This window comes from Sinohyriopsis cumingii, chromosome 19, assembly GCF_028554795.1.
Source record: "Sinohyriopsis cumingii isolate HCF-2022 chromosome 19, ASM2855479v2, whole genome shotgun sequence".
NCBI lineage: Eukaryota > Metazoa > Mollusca > Bivalvia > Unionida > Unionidae > Sinohyriopsis > Sinohyriopsis cumingii.
This window is the reverse complement of record NC_142979.1, coordinates 57,809,752-57,823,919: the sequence shown is the minus strand read 5'-3', so window position 1 is coordinate 57,823,919 and position 14,168 is coordinate 57,809,752. Positions and strand designations below refer to the sequence as shown.

General features: G+C 34.7%; 1 protein-coding gene across 1 annotated transcript in view; it reads right to left on the bottom strand.

Annotated features, from left to right (window-relative positions):
• The window catches only part of LOC149775763 (ran-specific GTPase-activating protein-like), a 30,712-nt gene that overhangs the window by 3,399 nt on the left and 13,145 nt on the right, over positions 1 to 14,168 (bottom strand). Inside the window, exons 4-5 of the mRNA XM_089944277.1 lie at positions 9,706 to 9,834; positions 2,089 to 2,160 (exon numbers count right to left, since the gene is read on the bottom strand). Coding sequence (XP_089800403.1) covers positions 2,089 to 2,160; positions 9,706 to 9,834 — 201 coding nt within the window. The remainder of the gene's footprint in view (positions 1 to 2,088; positions 2,161 to 9,705; positions 9,835 to 14,168) is intronic.

Genomic DNA, 14,168 nt, shown 5'->3' with positions numbered 1-14,168 from the left:
CCATGTTTATTTTTTTATATTTTCTATGTAGCATCATGCAAATATTTTCTATTCTTGTTTGTGACTTAGCAGAGATTTATATTAGCAATGTATAAGTTGCATTTTTAAAAAACATTTAGTACCATAGGATTCTTGTTGGGCACAGTCAGGTTCACTTCTGAACTTGTGTATTGTTTTGTAATTACTGTGCCGATAATGTAATCTGTGTAGCTTACTGCATATAATGTCATTACATTTTATCGTATATGCCAGTGTCTATCGTATGTGCCAGTGCCATGCATAGTACATGGTGTTAGATGTATTTTCAGCTGACCAGTGATCAGAGATGCAGCTGTATAGCTGATTGGAGTGATCAGAGTTATCGGAGTCAACATGGTACCACCTGCAGAGCTAACCATAGAAGTCAGACATGATTTGGTATTCCCCCCCCAAAAGCTGAAAATTTTGAAGGGGGGTTTGTGGGACCTCCAGATGAAAGTGACTGAAAAACGGCATATTTAAACCTCATCTTCCCTATCTGTGCTTTTTCATTTTAGCATGGTTAGGGAGCACTTTTCTGCCAGCTGATCCTGAATTAATTTTGTTTCTGCAGCTCATGCACTAGACAAGTACAGGTACCTCCAATTTCCAAATATATTCCAGAAACAAAATCCCCTCCTTATAGTGATCTTTATGTCTAGCCATCTCCATCTCAGCAAATATTTTTGCTGACTAGATGACCCAGTTATATTCATACATTTTCCTCTTTCAACTAATTTCAATTCCATATAAGCCATGAAAAGATATGAGTGTGCATGACATTACTCAAAACATCAAAAGGAACAAATGAAACAATTAACAATTCCTGCTGGCACAAACAACTTTCGAGATATGGTGTCTTGGTGTTTTGATACCTTCTTTCCTACTCGATTTACATCCAGGAACATATATTCCGATTATAAAAAACAAAAACATAAAAAATGTTTGCCACAAATTGTTACTAAAACAAGGAAAACTAGTCTGCATGAAAAACAAATTTCTGACTAAAACAGGAAAATTTCAATCTCTGATTAACTTGAATACTCTTTCATTGTTTTCAAAAGTCACTTGTGAAGAACTGTTGATAACCCTTCTTTCAGCTTGTATGAAACTTTTTTCCAAATGGCCTGGGACACCTGCTGTGAGGTAAAAGAAGAAAAAAATATTTCCTATTGCACCGGTTTTTAAAATCAGGGTATGACCCACTTCATGGTCGAGATTAAAACAGCTCAATTAGATGCACATTTTAATTTCAGTATTTTTCAAGTTTAGTTTACCGAGGGGTGAAAAAGATGCTAGGGTTGGCAATGAAAAACTGGGATGGTTGGCTTTTTCTTTTGGCCTGAGGCAGTCACTGCCATTTTCAAAGATGAAAGCAACTGAAACACTACTGAAAGCTTCTGCATAAACCACATCTTCACTGTCGGTATTTTATCGTTTTAGCATGGTTAGTGAGCACTCTTTTGCCAGCTGATCCAGAATTTTGTCTTTGCAGCTCATGCATCAAACAAGTCCAGGTTCCTCCAATTCCCTAATATATTTGGAAAAAGAACTCCTTATGGCAATCTTTTTTCTTCTAGCCAATTCCATCTGAATTCTTTTATACAGTTTCCTCTTTCAACAAATTTCAATTCCACAGAAGCAACAAATAGATTTTAGAGTGTGAGACATTACTCGAAACTGCATAATGAATGACTGAAACAATGAACAAGTCATGCCTACACAATTAACTTTTGATATATGGTATACTGTGTCTGGTGTTGTTACCTTTTTTCCTACTCAAATAGAATCCAGGTACAAATGATCCAATTTATAATTTTAAAAAATATAAAAAAGTTGGACAGAAATTTTACCACAGAAAGGAAAATTGGTCTACATGAAAAAATGGATTTCCAACTAAAACCAGAACTTTTCCATCTCTGCACTTAATGTTCAAAATGAAAATTTAGTATTCATTTAAGCTCTACTGAAATCCCACTGGACACTCTAAAATACTAAAACTCTTATAGTATATTTGTTAATGAAACCTCTGACACAATATTAGGATGGATGGATGAAATGCATACTTACTGACTTTAAAAGCTAAAACTTTTGCCATCAAATCTTTTCCTTCATCAAAAGCTTTCTTAAACTTCTGTGCATCTGGAAAATATTACATAAACTTGTTACAAACACACAAATTCTAGATAAATTTTCAATGCACCTTTAGAAAGAACATTATCTAGGTTGAATAACTCTAAAAGACTGAGTAAAATACAAACTTTTAGTATCAAAACTGGGGGGTCAAATTAAAAATGTGGGTGTGTGTGAAGCACAAATAAGGGAAAAGGGAAATATGGAGTAAAACTAAGGGAAAACGGGAAACACCGAGTAAAAGTCACACAGGTCATGTAAGCATTAAACTCTATTTCAGTAATAGGTGTCATTTTTGTCTAATTTGATTCTACATACCTTAAGTGGCAAGTATTCACTTCATTTGGATTCTTATATATCCATATTCCTTTGGAAGATCATTATTTAGAAGTACCAAGAGGTGCATACGGCAAAATCTATGTTAAAGTACGTATATATTTTGGACAAACTGGACCTAAAGGTGTGATCAACTACAATCCAGATTGATTCCATTTGATGTTTTCTTTTTTTGACCCATGTTTAGTACATGGCCGCCATTGTAAGAGATCATAGGGATCGACAATTTTCATCTGGATGTTTCATGATGACTGCAAGGGTGCAGAGCATTCAATAATCAGTATTGAATAGTCTTTGGTTAAAGAAAATTAAAATGAGTAAATGTGCATACATGAACAATGTGGCATTTTTTTATTGGGTCAACAATTTTTTTATTGCCAGCTGGGATTTGGATCGATTGTCCCATCCATCAGGCAAGATGGTCATCAACCAAATATAGACTATGAAATCATCACTCACACTTTAACTCATTAACACCTGGAGGTTTTTGTCATTTTTGCCTGAAATGCGAGTAGGAAACACATTTTGGGGGCTATTTCTGAATACATCCTAATACATTGACTTCCAAGAGATTTCTTCCCAATCCACTCTGTAAGACCTCTCTTGAAAGCAAAATCTTTAACAATCTTTCATCTATTTCTAAAATTAGAGAAACCATCTATTTTCCTGGAAATGGGTAACATATAGTTGCTATGAATAGACAATTAGGAAAGTAGATCTATGATAGACAAATTAACTATACTAATGCAGCAGTCATTCTTTTTAGAATATTCTAAAAATGGTATAAGTGGAATAGAAAAGACGACAATATAAATGGCAGACACAATTTATTTCTTTATTTTTATTTTTAATGTACTAGTAAAGCTTAATCCATTTAAAGGAGAGTGTGTGTGTGATTTGGATTTTTAACGCAGCTTTAACAATTGTTCAGTCATATCGCTATCATGTATGCAGTGTGACAGTTTATAGTGATGTCTAGCACTGGGGCATCATGCCGCAGACATGCAGCATGATGTCCCACCCAGTCCCATTATCTTGACACCAGGCCGACCATTCCTAACACTAACCTCTTAATGCTCAGCGCCAAGCAAGGGAGCTGTTAGTACCATTTTTGTAAGTCTTTGGTATGACTAGGCCGGGGATCGAACCCATGACCTTCCGCATCCAAGGTGGACGCTCTAACCACCAGGCCACCGGAGTGGTCTAAAGGAGAGTGTAACATGTAATTCTGAGAAGAAAAAAAGCATAACGATTACACCAAGAGCATAATTGTTGGCATGCATGCTTTTCTCTTTGATTGATTTAGGTAGTGTAATGGTATATACATACAGTATAATTCTGCCTCTCTAGCATATTAAAATAGACAAATTACAATTTACAATTAGGGATGGAGTTCCATAGTTACCAAATTATATAAACAGTCTAGGACTGATACTGCAGTTTAAATGAGGGAGCTTAGAGGCCAGTTTCATCATGCCCTAAAGCCATCAATGAGATACCATATATACTCGCATATAAGCTGAATAATTTAGGAAAAATTAAAGGCCTGGAAGAAGGCAGGTAGGTTTTTCTGCGGGCCAATGTCTAAACTTGACAGTTTTTAGATCTTTTTGTTGACTACTGTAATGGCTGTAAATCTTGGGAAATGAAACAGTAATTCTTTTTCTCCGTGTCCTAAGACATAGGCATGTAAAAAAAAAAAAAGATCAGTGACCCGACATTTATTAAACTGTTATAAAGTACTATGATTGATTTTGTTATTATTTTGCATGTGCATATTTTCTGATTTCTCCAACACGAAATTAAATAAAGGTAAATACAGACTTCATAATTCGCGGGCCAGTTGAGTTTACACGGGAGACCCGGCTGAACTATAATGTACAGTACTTACCCAGTGCAAATCATGCATAACGTCACTTAAATCGTTTATTTATTCCCAAACATATTAGATGCAGATTTTGCTTTATTGTTTTGACCAAACTGCATTCTTCCAGATAACATTTCAGCTAGTCCTTAATAGCTGTTTCATTTACGTTGAATCATGAGCTCACGAGTTACTCATTTTCAATGATACAAGTGAACCTACAAATTGAGCTAATATTTAAAAAAAGGTACACACATTTAATTGTACAAGGCACATGACCAGCATAATTTACATGTTCAGGAAGAGTGGTAATAATAAAGGCTTAAATTCTCATATAGATCAGCTAAGATCAACATCAATCAATTTTAGTTTTGTGTTTTGGCTGAACAAACATAACTTTCCATACAATGGAAAGCTTGATCTTTTGGGACTTCCTATGTAGATAGTCGGCGAATTTGTCTTTCATTTTGCGACAGCAATACAGGCCAGTTAATCATTAAAACCCGGAAACTGGTTTGTTTTATGAGGGAATTTGGACCGGCAACTATACCCATACACTTATGTGTAATTGCCTTTTATTCCATAATATTAGCATGATTACCATAATTTTGTAAAATGGGGTGTAAGGCATTCCTATGAACTTTACAAAAACAAAGTAGGGAGACTGAATTAAAAAAAAAGAGATCGAGACCTAAAACTCGGAGGTTTTCGTGACATTTTTAAAGTCTTGTTTTCACTAAATATTGATCGATCTTCCTGGTCCAATATGCATGAAATTTGCAAAAAGACTTGCCATTTCTCCCTGTGATACGCCCTATTTCCCCCCACGTCGTGCCCTATTTTCATATATTGTCGGCTGTGGTCAAACTGCACAATAGCTAAAGATTAGTCTTAAATAAACAAGCAAGAAAGCTAGCGTGATTAATTAAAACTTAATCCTTATCAATGCAACTATGTTGTGAAAACAACTGGACCTCCATCGTAATTCAAATAAACCATGTTCTACACTAGTGTCTGTTACGCAAACACCAGCAATTGATTGCAAATAAAGGATTCCAATTTTGTTGAACTAGAGGTACCAAAATAGCCAGCCTGATGGTACCTTACATGTGGCAACTATTTTCCCCTTTTTGTTATCAGACTTTATTCCCTTATTGTCAACCTGTAAAGCATTTAGTATTGTTTATTATAAAACGTTTATTCTGAATTAGTTTTTTTGATGACACATTTGCCGCGTGGTATTTATATTCATTCCTTCTTTTAATGTAACCATAGTAATTAATATACAGTATAAAAATGCCAGGTGTTCACTCGTGCAAGTTTCTTTCATGGGAATGGTGCTATAGCATATGGAGTTGCAGCATTCGTAGTGATCACTCTTGGGATTGAAATAAATTGTGGAAGATTTTTTTGTTCTGCTTTATTTTTTATTTTTGTATTGTTGCAGAATTTTAAAAAATCATTATTTTTGTGAAAACTGTTTAAACTTAACATTCTATTTAGTGAAGAAGCGAATTCTTTCTAGTAATTATTTTGTCAAAACAATAATTCACAGGTGATACAACAGAACATGTAGAACTTTTCTTGTTTAGAAGAAATGAAAATTGAAGACATAATGTAATAATCAGGAGTTCTCAGCAAAAATCAGAAGATATGAAATTGGGAGATAGGCATGGAGAGACCCCAAAAATCTGCAGTTTTTTTTCCTTCTGGCATGAAAGTTGACATGTACAGTGTAAGGTCGCTTACATCAAAGCAAACAACAACTCAGCTTCTACAATATTAGCATAATTTTCGAAGCATTATTTCTGAAACTTCATTATTGTAGTTTGGAAATATCATTAAAGTTTAGCACAATGGTGCCCATGATTAGACTACAAGGGATGTGCTTAATTCAGCGCGCAATCAAACCTACAATGTACATGCGATGGCACCATTATATAAATACGTTTAGTAGCCTAACTGCGAGCGCTGAATTGAACCGTATTGTTGTTCGTTGTGTTGTCATACTGGGATTACATTATAATGAGTTAGATATTTACAATTTCAAGGCAAAGTAAAAATGTAATTACCGGTGCACTGATATAAAATGTCCAATGCAATAATGCATAAACAAAAAATAATCGAGTCAAAAGAGAGAGGTAGTGCTACAGCAACTCACGATTGCCAAATTCTTGTCATCGTTCGATCAGATTATACACAAATCTAAATTTGGCAGAAACAATAAGAAAACAGAAAATTTAATAAATTACTTAAGTATATTTGTAAGTTTTGTTGAATATAAGTTTGCCTAAATAAACGCATTTAGAACTTACTTTGTGCATCTTGAGATGTCTCGGAGTTGTGGGTTGGCTTATACGCGGGCCATGCACTTTTTAGTGTTTATACCTGTTCAGTTTGGGCGTATATGTGAGTATATACGGTAAGTTGACTATCCTTCCCGAGTTGTTGTGTGTTTAATTGTTGGTGTGCAAAACAATAACACCCTCCTTTCTGCTTCACAGATGTTAAAGTTTTACTTTTGTTTAAAACAAATTAATAACCACACTTGCTGGCTGAGGGACTAGCCTGGTTTTGATTATGTATGACTATAAATCCAGTACAAAGTGCAGGCAGTTGCACAACCATAGTGGAATACAAGGGTATAATAAAAGTCACTTAAATAAAGTTGATTGACCAGTGATTTTTAATTATTGTCTCGTGTTGGCATAGTTCAGTCGTTTTCTTTTTGTCCCTTTCTTTCTTTCATTTTTTTAATGGTTTCATTTGACTACAGCATCACTCATAGGCCAGTGCTGAATCAAACTGTTACATGTGTATTTTTTATACAACAAAATGCTAGCATGCTATGAGACCAAGTAATCTCAAACTATACAAGTGAACATTTCATAAAGCCTTTCGTTGTTGTTGTAGTAGGGTTTAACACCATTTTTCAGCACACGATAGGCTATACATTGCAGCCAGTATTAATGGTGGAGAAAGAACCCGGGAAAACCCTGGAAAGAACCACCGACCCACAAGAAGCTACTGGCAAGCTTTCTCACATACCCACATTAGCTGAATCCGAGACTCAAACCCACGCAGACAGAGGTGAGATGGCAGTGATCCATAACGGAGAGCACTTTAGACCACCCGTGGCCCCAAAGTCTTTCATATCATAATCCCAAATATAATTTGTTTCAACGACTTTGCACTAGACTTGTCAACATCTGTAATTTCTATGCAACATTCACCTGAAATAGATGTGCATTTGTGATCATAGCATTAAAATGTCCCATTCATATAATTATTTGACTTGGACACTAAAGATTTATGTCTGGGCAAATATTCAGTAGCATTACATTACTATAATGATGTGGGCACACAGTATTAACTTTATGAATTTCTCATCTATCAGTTAGACTAGCTGGTATCAGTGTAAACAAAATCGTATAGTATAATATCTGCCAATTTATGAAAAGTTCTTAAAGCACTTAGGATCGTTTGGTCCAAGTGGCAAATTCTAAATAAACCCCAACCACCTCCGAAACACAGATACTATTTTTCTGTCAGTCATGTATCAAGGCTCACCAGGAAACCACACTGCATCACACTAAAAATGCATGGATATCACTAAAGTTAGGTTACATCACTTTGTAAAAATAAATATTTAAAAGGAAATCCGGTATGTGCACAGGTATTTCAGGATAAATTAAATTTCCACTTCAGAAATTCACTAAAGCTCAACAACGACCTGATACTAAAATGTACCTCAGTTATACCCACACCTACTCAGCATCGAAAGATTGTTGATACTTCTACACAGATTACCTGACAAACTTCTCACGTCCCATGCCACTAAATGTTTCATTAAACTTTATTTCTTCCATAAAAAACAAAACAATGAGATTAATAACGTGAAGCCTTCAAGCTTTTAGAAAGTTAATAAACCATCTACTTAGTTTCAGAAATATCCACCAAATAGTATATTAGGAACAGTGATTCAACCTTCGAGTCTATTTCTCTGTATAATCTCCTTCAAGAATTAATAGAAACAGAAGAGAAAGAAAAGGAAAAAGATACAACAATAATGAGCATCTACACCAACCACTCACCTAACTTCTCAAGTTTTGATTAAAATTCTCCCAGTGGTTTATCAAAATGAAATGGCAAATTTCTTCCCAAGTTTCTGTTTTTCCAAATACTTGCATTTTTGAGAAATTTTACAATTGTAGATCTAAATCATCGATAGTCTTTTTAATAAAATCCTGAAGTAGTCAAGTAGGAAATTATCAACCCAAGATTCAATTTCTCAATATAATCCCATTTATTTTTTAATGAATATAAAAGTTTTAAGGAAAAAGATAAACCCTTATCCACATCTAAATCAATCACACCCAGCCAAAAATTTCTTCAAAATTTCATAATTGGAAATAGTCTGTCTGGACAAATTTTTAAAAGAGGATGCAAAGGACAACCTCTTTTCTGTGCAGCTGCAACAAACATCAGTTTAGTCCACTAAGAGAAAAGAAGACATGGACAAAATTTTAGACAATTTTTTAGGGCACAAAACTCTTTTAAAAGAGTAAGAAAAACAGCCTCTGCAATGATGAAACTTAAATTTTTAATTTCAAAGGATTCATGCACCAAGACAAGTGTTCTGCAGAATGTCGTATTTCACCTTTGAATAATGGGACACTATCAATGTATATCACAATAAAAACTAAAAGAAAAACAGTAATATAAAGCTGCAGTTGAATAGAGCAATTATGCAGAGGATGCACAGCTCAAAAAATTGTTAATACAAACCATGCCATAGGAAAAGAAATGTATATGTCTTGCCATTTACAGGTGAGACAAAAATTTTTAAATACAAGAACAGTTAAGTCATATAATAATAATAATAATAATAATAGTAATAATAATGATGAGGACTTTGCATAGCACCTAATCTTAAGAAGTTCTAAGCGCTTTACAACATTAGACAATATCTACAACATAAAAAAACAAATATAATGATATGATTACAAAAAACAAACACCATGAAATTATAAAACATAAAAAAACATGATGACATATTTAAGGTAGAAACATTATTAGGTCTTTATGTTTGTTCTTGCAGTCAAAACAAGTGAGTTTTAAGAGCAATCTTGAATGGGATCACCGTGTCTTTGTATCTAAGTTCAGTGGGCAATTCATTCCACATTGCTGGGCCTGGTATGCAAAAGAACGTTGTCCATATGACTTTGTTTTCATAGTTGGAATAATGAGTCAACTAAACACGCATATAAGTCAACTAAACACGCTTAAATGATTAATTAATTTCAATATTCTGCTGATGCTGTTAATCGTTTGCAAATTAATCATGCACTTACTTTCCGCATTTATAAATCGTATGGCTAATAGTTCTGGTCGGGCTTCCTCATCAGCAAAGTCTGCTAGTGTGTTCCACACCCAGGTTCGGTCACTGCCACAGTTTGGCAACAGCTCCATCTGTGGTGTGACTGGAACATATAAAGTATATTACATGGTCAATTGCATAATCCCATCACATCGAACAAAGTTGTGACCTATTCCCAATACTGCTGAAATTATGTGTGCCAATAAAATCTCAAACAAGATTTCTCAACCAACCTAAACTCCTTAAGATGATTTGGTTAAAAATTCCATCATTTAAAGACATTTACAAAAAGGCTGATTAAAATTTTGACAAAAGACCTTCAAAATTATATACTGTTGTATAAACAAGGACTGAATTGTCTATAAAATCAACTTGTATTCTTGTAGTTCAATAAACCAGTCACCAAACCTGTATTGATACATGGGCTCTTATCATTTCTTAATATATATAATAAAAGGGACAACAATTTCCCATTTCTCCTGAGTTCTATTTAAGATCTGAAACCAATGCTTCAAGCTACATGTCACTGTGTAATAGTTTCATACCAAAGCTCAGCTCAGAGATTCTATATTTATTCCACAGAATATTCCGACCTCATTTTTCACATTTGGACATTCTGGATGGAGTGTGGGTTCAGAGAAATTGCACATAAAAAATTTGGAATATCCTGCCACCATAAGATAGCTTACCAGCAGGCCTAGCAAATTTAAGCTAGGATATATCGAATGATACCTGTATGAAATCGATAGGAAAATTATTTTCTCAAAAATGGCAAGCATTATATATGTTATGTCTTTAATCCGCTGACAGACTAGACGAAATTCGGCATAGATGAAACCTGATCTGGTACACGCCATTTGCGTTAATAGTCACACGACTTCACAAATCTCAAGCAAGGAAATCGTCCAATAGTCATGTTGTTGTACATAATTTCATTTATATTAAATGAAAGTCTGATACCTTTTGTAAAAACCAGAAAGAACATATAATTCTCAACATATTTATTTCGAGAACAACTACAAGAAACTTGGCCAGTGTGATTTATCAAGCAGAGTAGTCTGGTTCCCTGCTTCGTATGCTTCCTGTGTTAGAGAGCTCATGTCAATGTGGTAGTCATGTGATATAAGAAAACTCCGAAGTTGGTCTCGGAATAAATATAGAGAATTCTGTGCTCTTTCGTTTTTGTACTTTTATTACAACCAGTATACGACTTTCATTTTTAAAAAAATTCTACAATATTTGAAAATGATGGTTATGAGAGTCTGTGTGCTCATGCAACTAGCTATTGAAATCGCCAGTACCAGCTCATATTTCATCAATGCAATAGTTTTATCGTTTTTCAGCAGATTAAAAAGACACAATGATTTTAATACTCGTAATTTCTGAGAAAATAATTTTCATATTGATTTCATGCAGGTTAACTTGATTTAACAATGTTTAAGTTTGCCAACCTATCTGCTAAGCTGCTATGCTTTAACGCCACCATGTTGGCCTCTTGTGATGCTAGACTGGTTTTCATACCTTCCACATAAAAAAATATGGATATTGAGCTGTCTGTGAACAGAAAATCTACTAGATGAATCTAATCCACTGAGCATTTGGATTGTCTCAACAAATATATTTATGGCAAGCACTCAAATGATCCATACTACAACCTCCTAATATTCTTGATAGAACTTGATAAATTTAACTCGCGATCAGTTATGACTCAATTATGTAATTGTTTTGGACATCACGTTGTGGAGGAAAATTCTCTTTTTTCCCCAGACTATCGTCAAGATTTGCAAAATTCAAAAACTGTCAGGGTCATGGGAAAAAAAGTATTATTTCTCCAGACTTTTCCCAAATAGCGTGGGAACCATGCATCCCATAAATTCTTCTGGTCTATGACCAGAAAGTAAAATCAAAGAATACTTTGTTTTTTGAAACTGCAAAAACATTATATAAAGAAATTATAATTTCATGTGATTCAAATGTTTCCTCGTTTACTTATGTGGCATAATTTTCATTTAGGATCAACAAGATGCCATAAATTCTGGTGGAAACTATATATTAATATGACTCTCCATTTTTTTTATATCTCTACTGGTCTTAGGCCAGAACATCTTGTGGAAGTTCTGTAGTCCTTGACTGCCTTAAAACTCAATATGACCAACAAAGTGGCCATCTTGAAAAGCTTGTTATTGCCACTCCTCCTGAATTACAGGTCATAACAAAATGGGGTTTCAAGAAAAAGACTTCTTATGATGTCTAACTGATCTTAAAAGACAATGGTGCCAATCAGACATCAAAAACTGGCTGCTACAGTAGCCCTTTTGAAAATGTTGTTATTGCTACATCTCATGAAAGGACGGTGATATCAACATTTCATTTTCAATAAAAAGACTTCTCATAAAAATCTATTGGGTCCTCAATGAAAATGGTACAGATCTGACATCAACTATTGCCATTACAGACCTGCCAAACCTGACGAGTTCATTTCAGTAAGGCAGTTGATATTTTTCCGTAAGTTTGACCAGTTTTCATTAAGATGTAACAAAATATCATAAACTGCTACTGTAAAGCTGGAAAAAAGTTTAGTATTCGAAACATGCAGCGATGATAAACATTATCTTCAGCTGAAAAGTTTTTGTAAAGTACATGTAAACTTTGTTTACCATTAGTACAGATTCCAAACCTTAAGCAGCTCCATGGCTTATTGCTGTCTCTCAACTTGAGAGATTCTTTTTCCATTCCACATGACAATGGCAATCATATCTCCCGCCATGAGTCATACTCAAATTGGCACTTGATATCCAATAAATATATTTGTGTCCCTTCTGGCTTTTATTCACAAGATTCTGGATATTTTTTATTCTTCTGTGTTGATTAGTAACATTTCAAGAGGCTTATTTTCCCTTTCGCATCACTTGCTGGACACCATTTAAATTTTTTTTATATAATCAACAGTTTGATCATGCAGATGCTTTGTATGAACAACAGGTACAGTTTAAAGCATCTGAGGAACTGCTGTAAAGTAAGTCGGTTCCCTGACTAATTTCACTAATTCTAATATGAAACTCGGATCCAAATCAAACACATTTTCTAGATTTTTCCAGCAATGATCATTTTTCGGTAGTTTTTGCCTTTATGCTGTAAGTCTGTATTTTAAGTGTAATTTTCTTAAGACTTACAGCAAAATTGTAAGGGTTGGCAGGTCTGCCATTATGGCAGTCACCTTGAAAATCTTGTTATAGCCAGTTTCCTGACTGGATGGCCATATCAACTGGGAGATTTCACTAAAAGACTTCAAATGATGTCTGGTTGGTGCTAAATATAAATGATGCCAATCTGACATCCAATGTGGCTCATCTGAAAAATTTTGTTATACCAACTCTACTTGAATACAAAGTGATGCTGATGTGGTTTTCACCAGAAGACTTCATACGATGTCCAGCTGGTTAAAAATGAAAATGGTGCTGATCTGATGTTCAGATTGGCCGCCATCTTGGGAATCTTGTTATTGCAATTCCTTAATGGAAAGCCATATAATGAAAATCTTGTTTTCTCTACTTCTCTCCAAATGGATGACTAAATCAACAGGTGATTTTACACCTACTTGGTCGTCAATTAAAATGGCACCATTCATACATCCAATATGGCTACCATGATGACAGTCCTCAAAATCTGGTCACTACTCCACCTGAATAGGTGATCATTACGGCAATGGAGCTTTAAAAATACACTTCTAAAGATGTCCACTTAATCCTGAATGAAAATGGTGCCAAGTCGACAACAAATATAAATACCACAGATATCAGAAATGGTCTCAACACCTGGCAGTTAAAAGACAGGACTATGACCATATTTGAGACCAAATCAGCAGAAGTTTTCTGGTAAAAACCCATGGCAATATTACTTTTATTCTGGAGTAATAGTTAGAACAAGATATTCATGATGACCACTGTGATGGCCAAACTGAACATCAGATCGGTATCATTTTCATTCAGGGCAATCTATATGCCATCTTTGAGCGAAAACCCCATGCAGATATGACCCCATTCAGGAGTAATTTTAAAAAGAAAATTTTCAAGATGTCTGCTGTGGCAGCCATACTAGCTAATGGATTTGCACCATTTTCATTCAGGCCTAACAAGAAGTCTTCTTGCAAAAATCCCCAAGTCAATATGACTTTCCATGCAAGAGGATTAGCAAAACAGGATTTTCAAGACACTGGTGGCCATACTGGACTAAACAGACATCATATGAAGTACTTTCATGAAAACCTCATGCAGATATGACCATCCTTTCAGGATTAGAAATACATGTATCAAGATTTTAAAGATGATTACTGTGGTGGCAATACTGATGTCCATGCAGCACTATTGTCACTTACGATCAACTAGACCATGGGATGAATATGTGTACAGTTTCATGGCAGTTTACAAGAAGTCACCA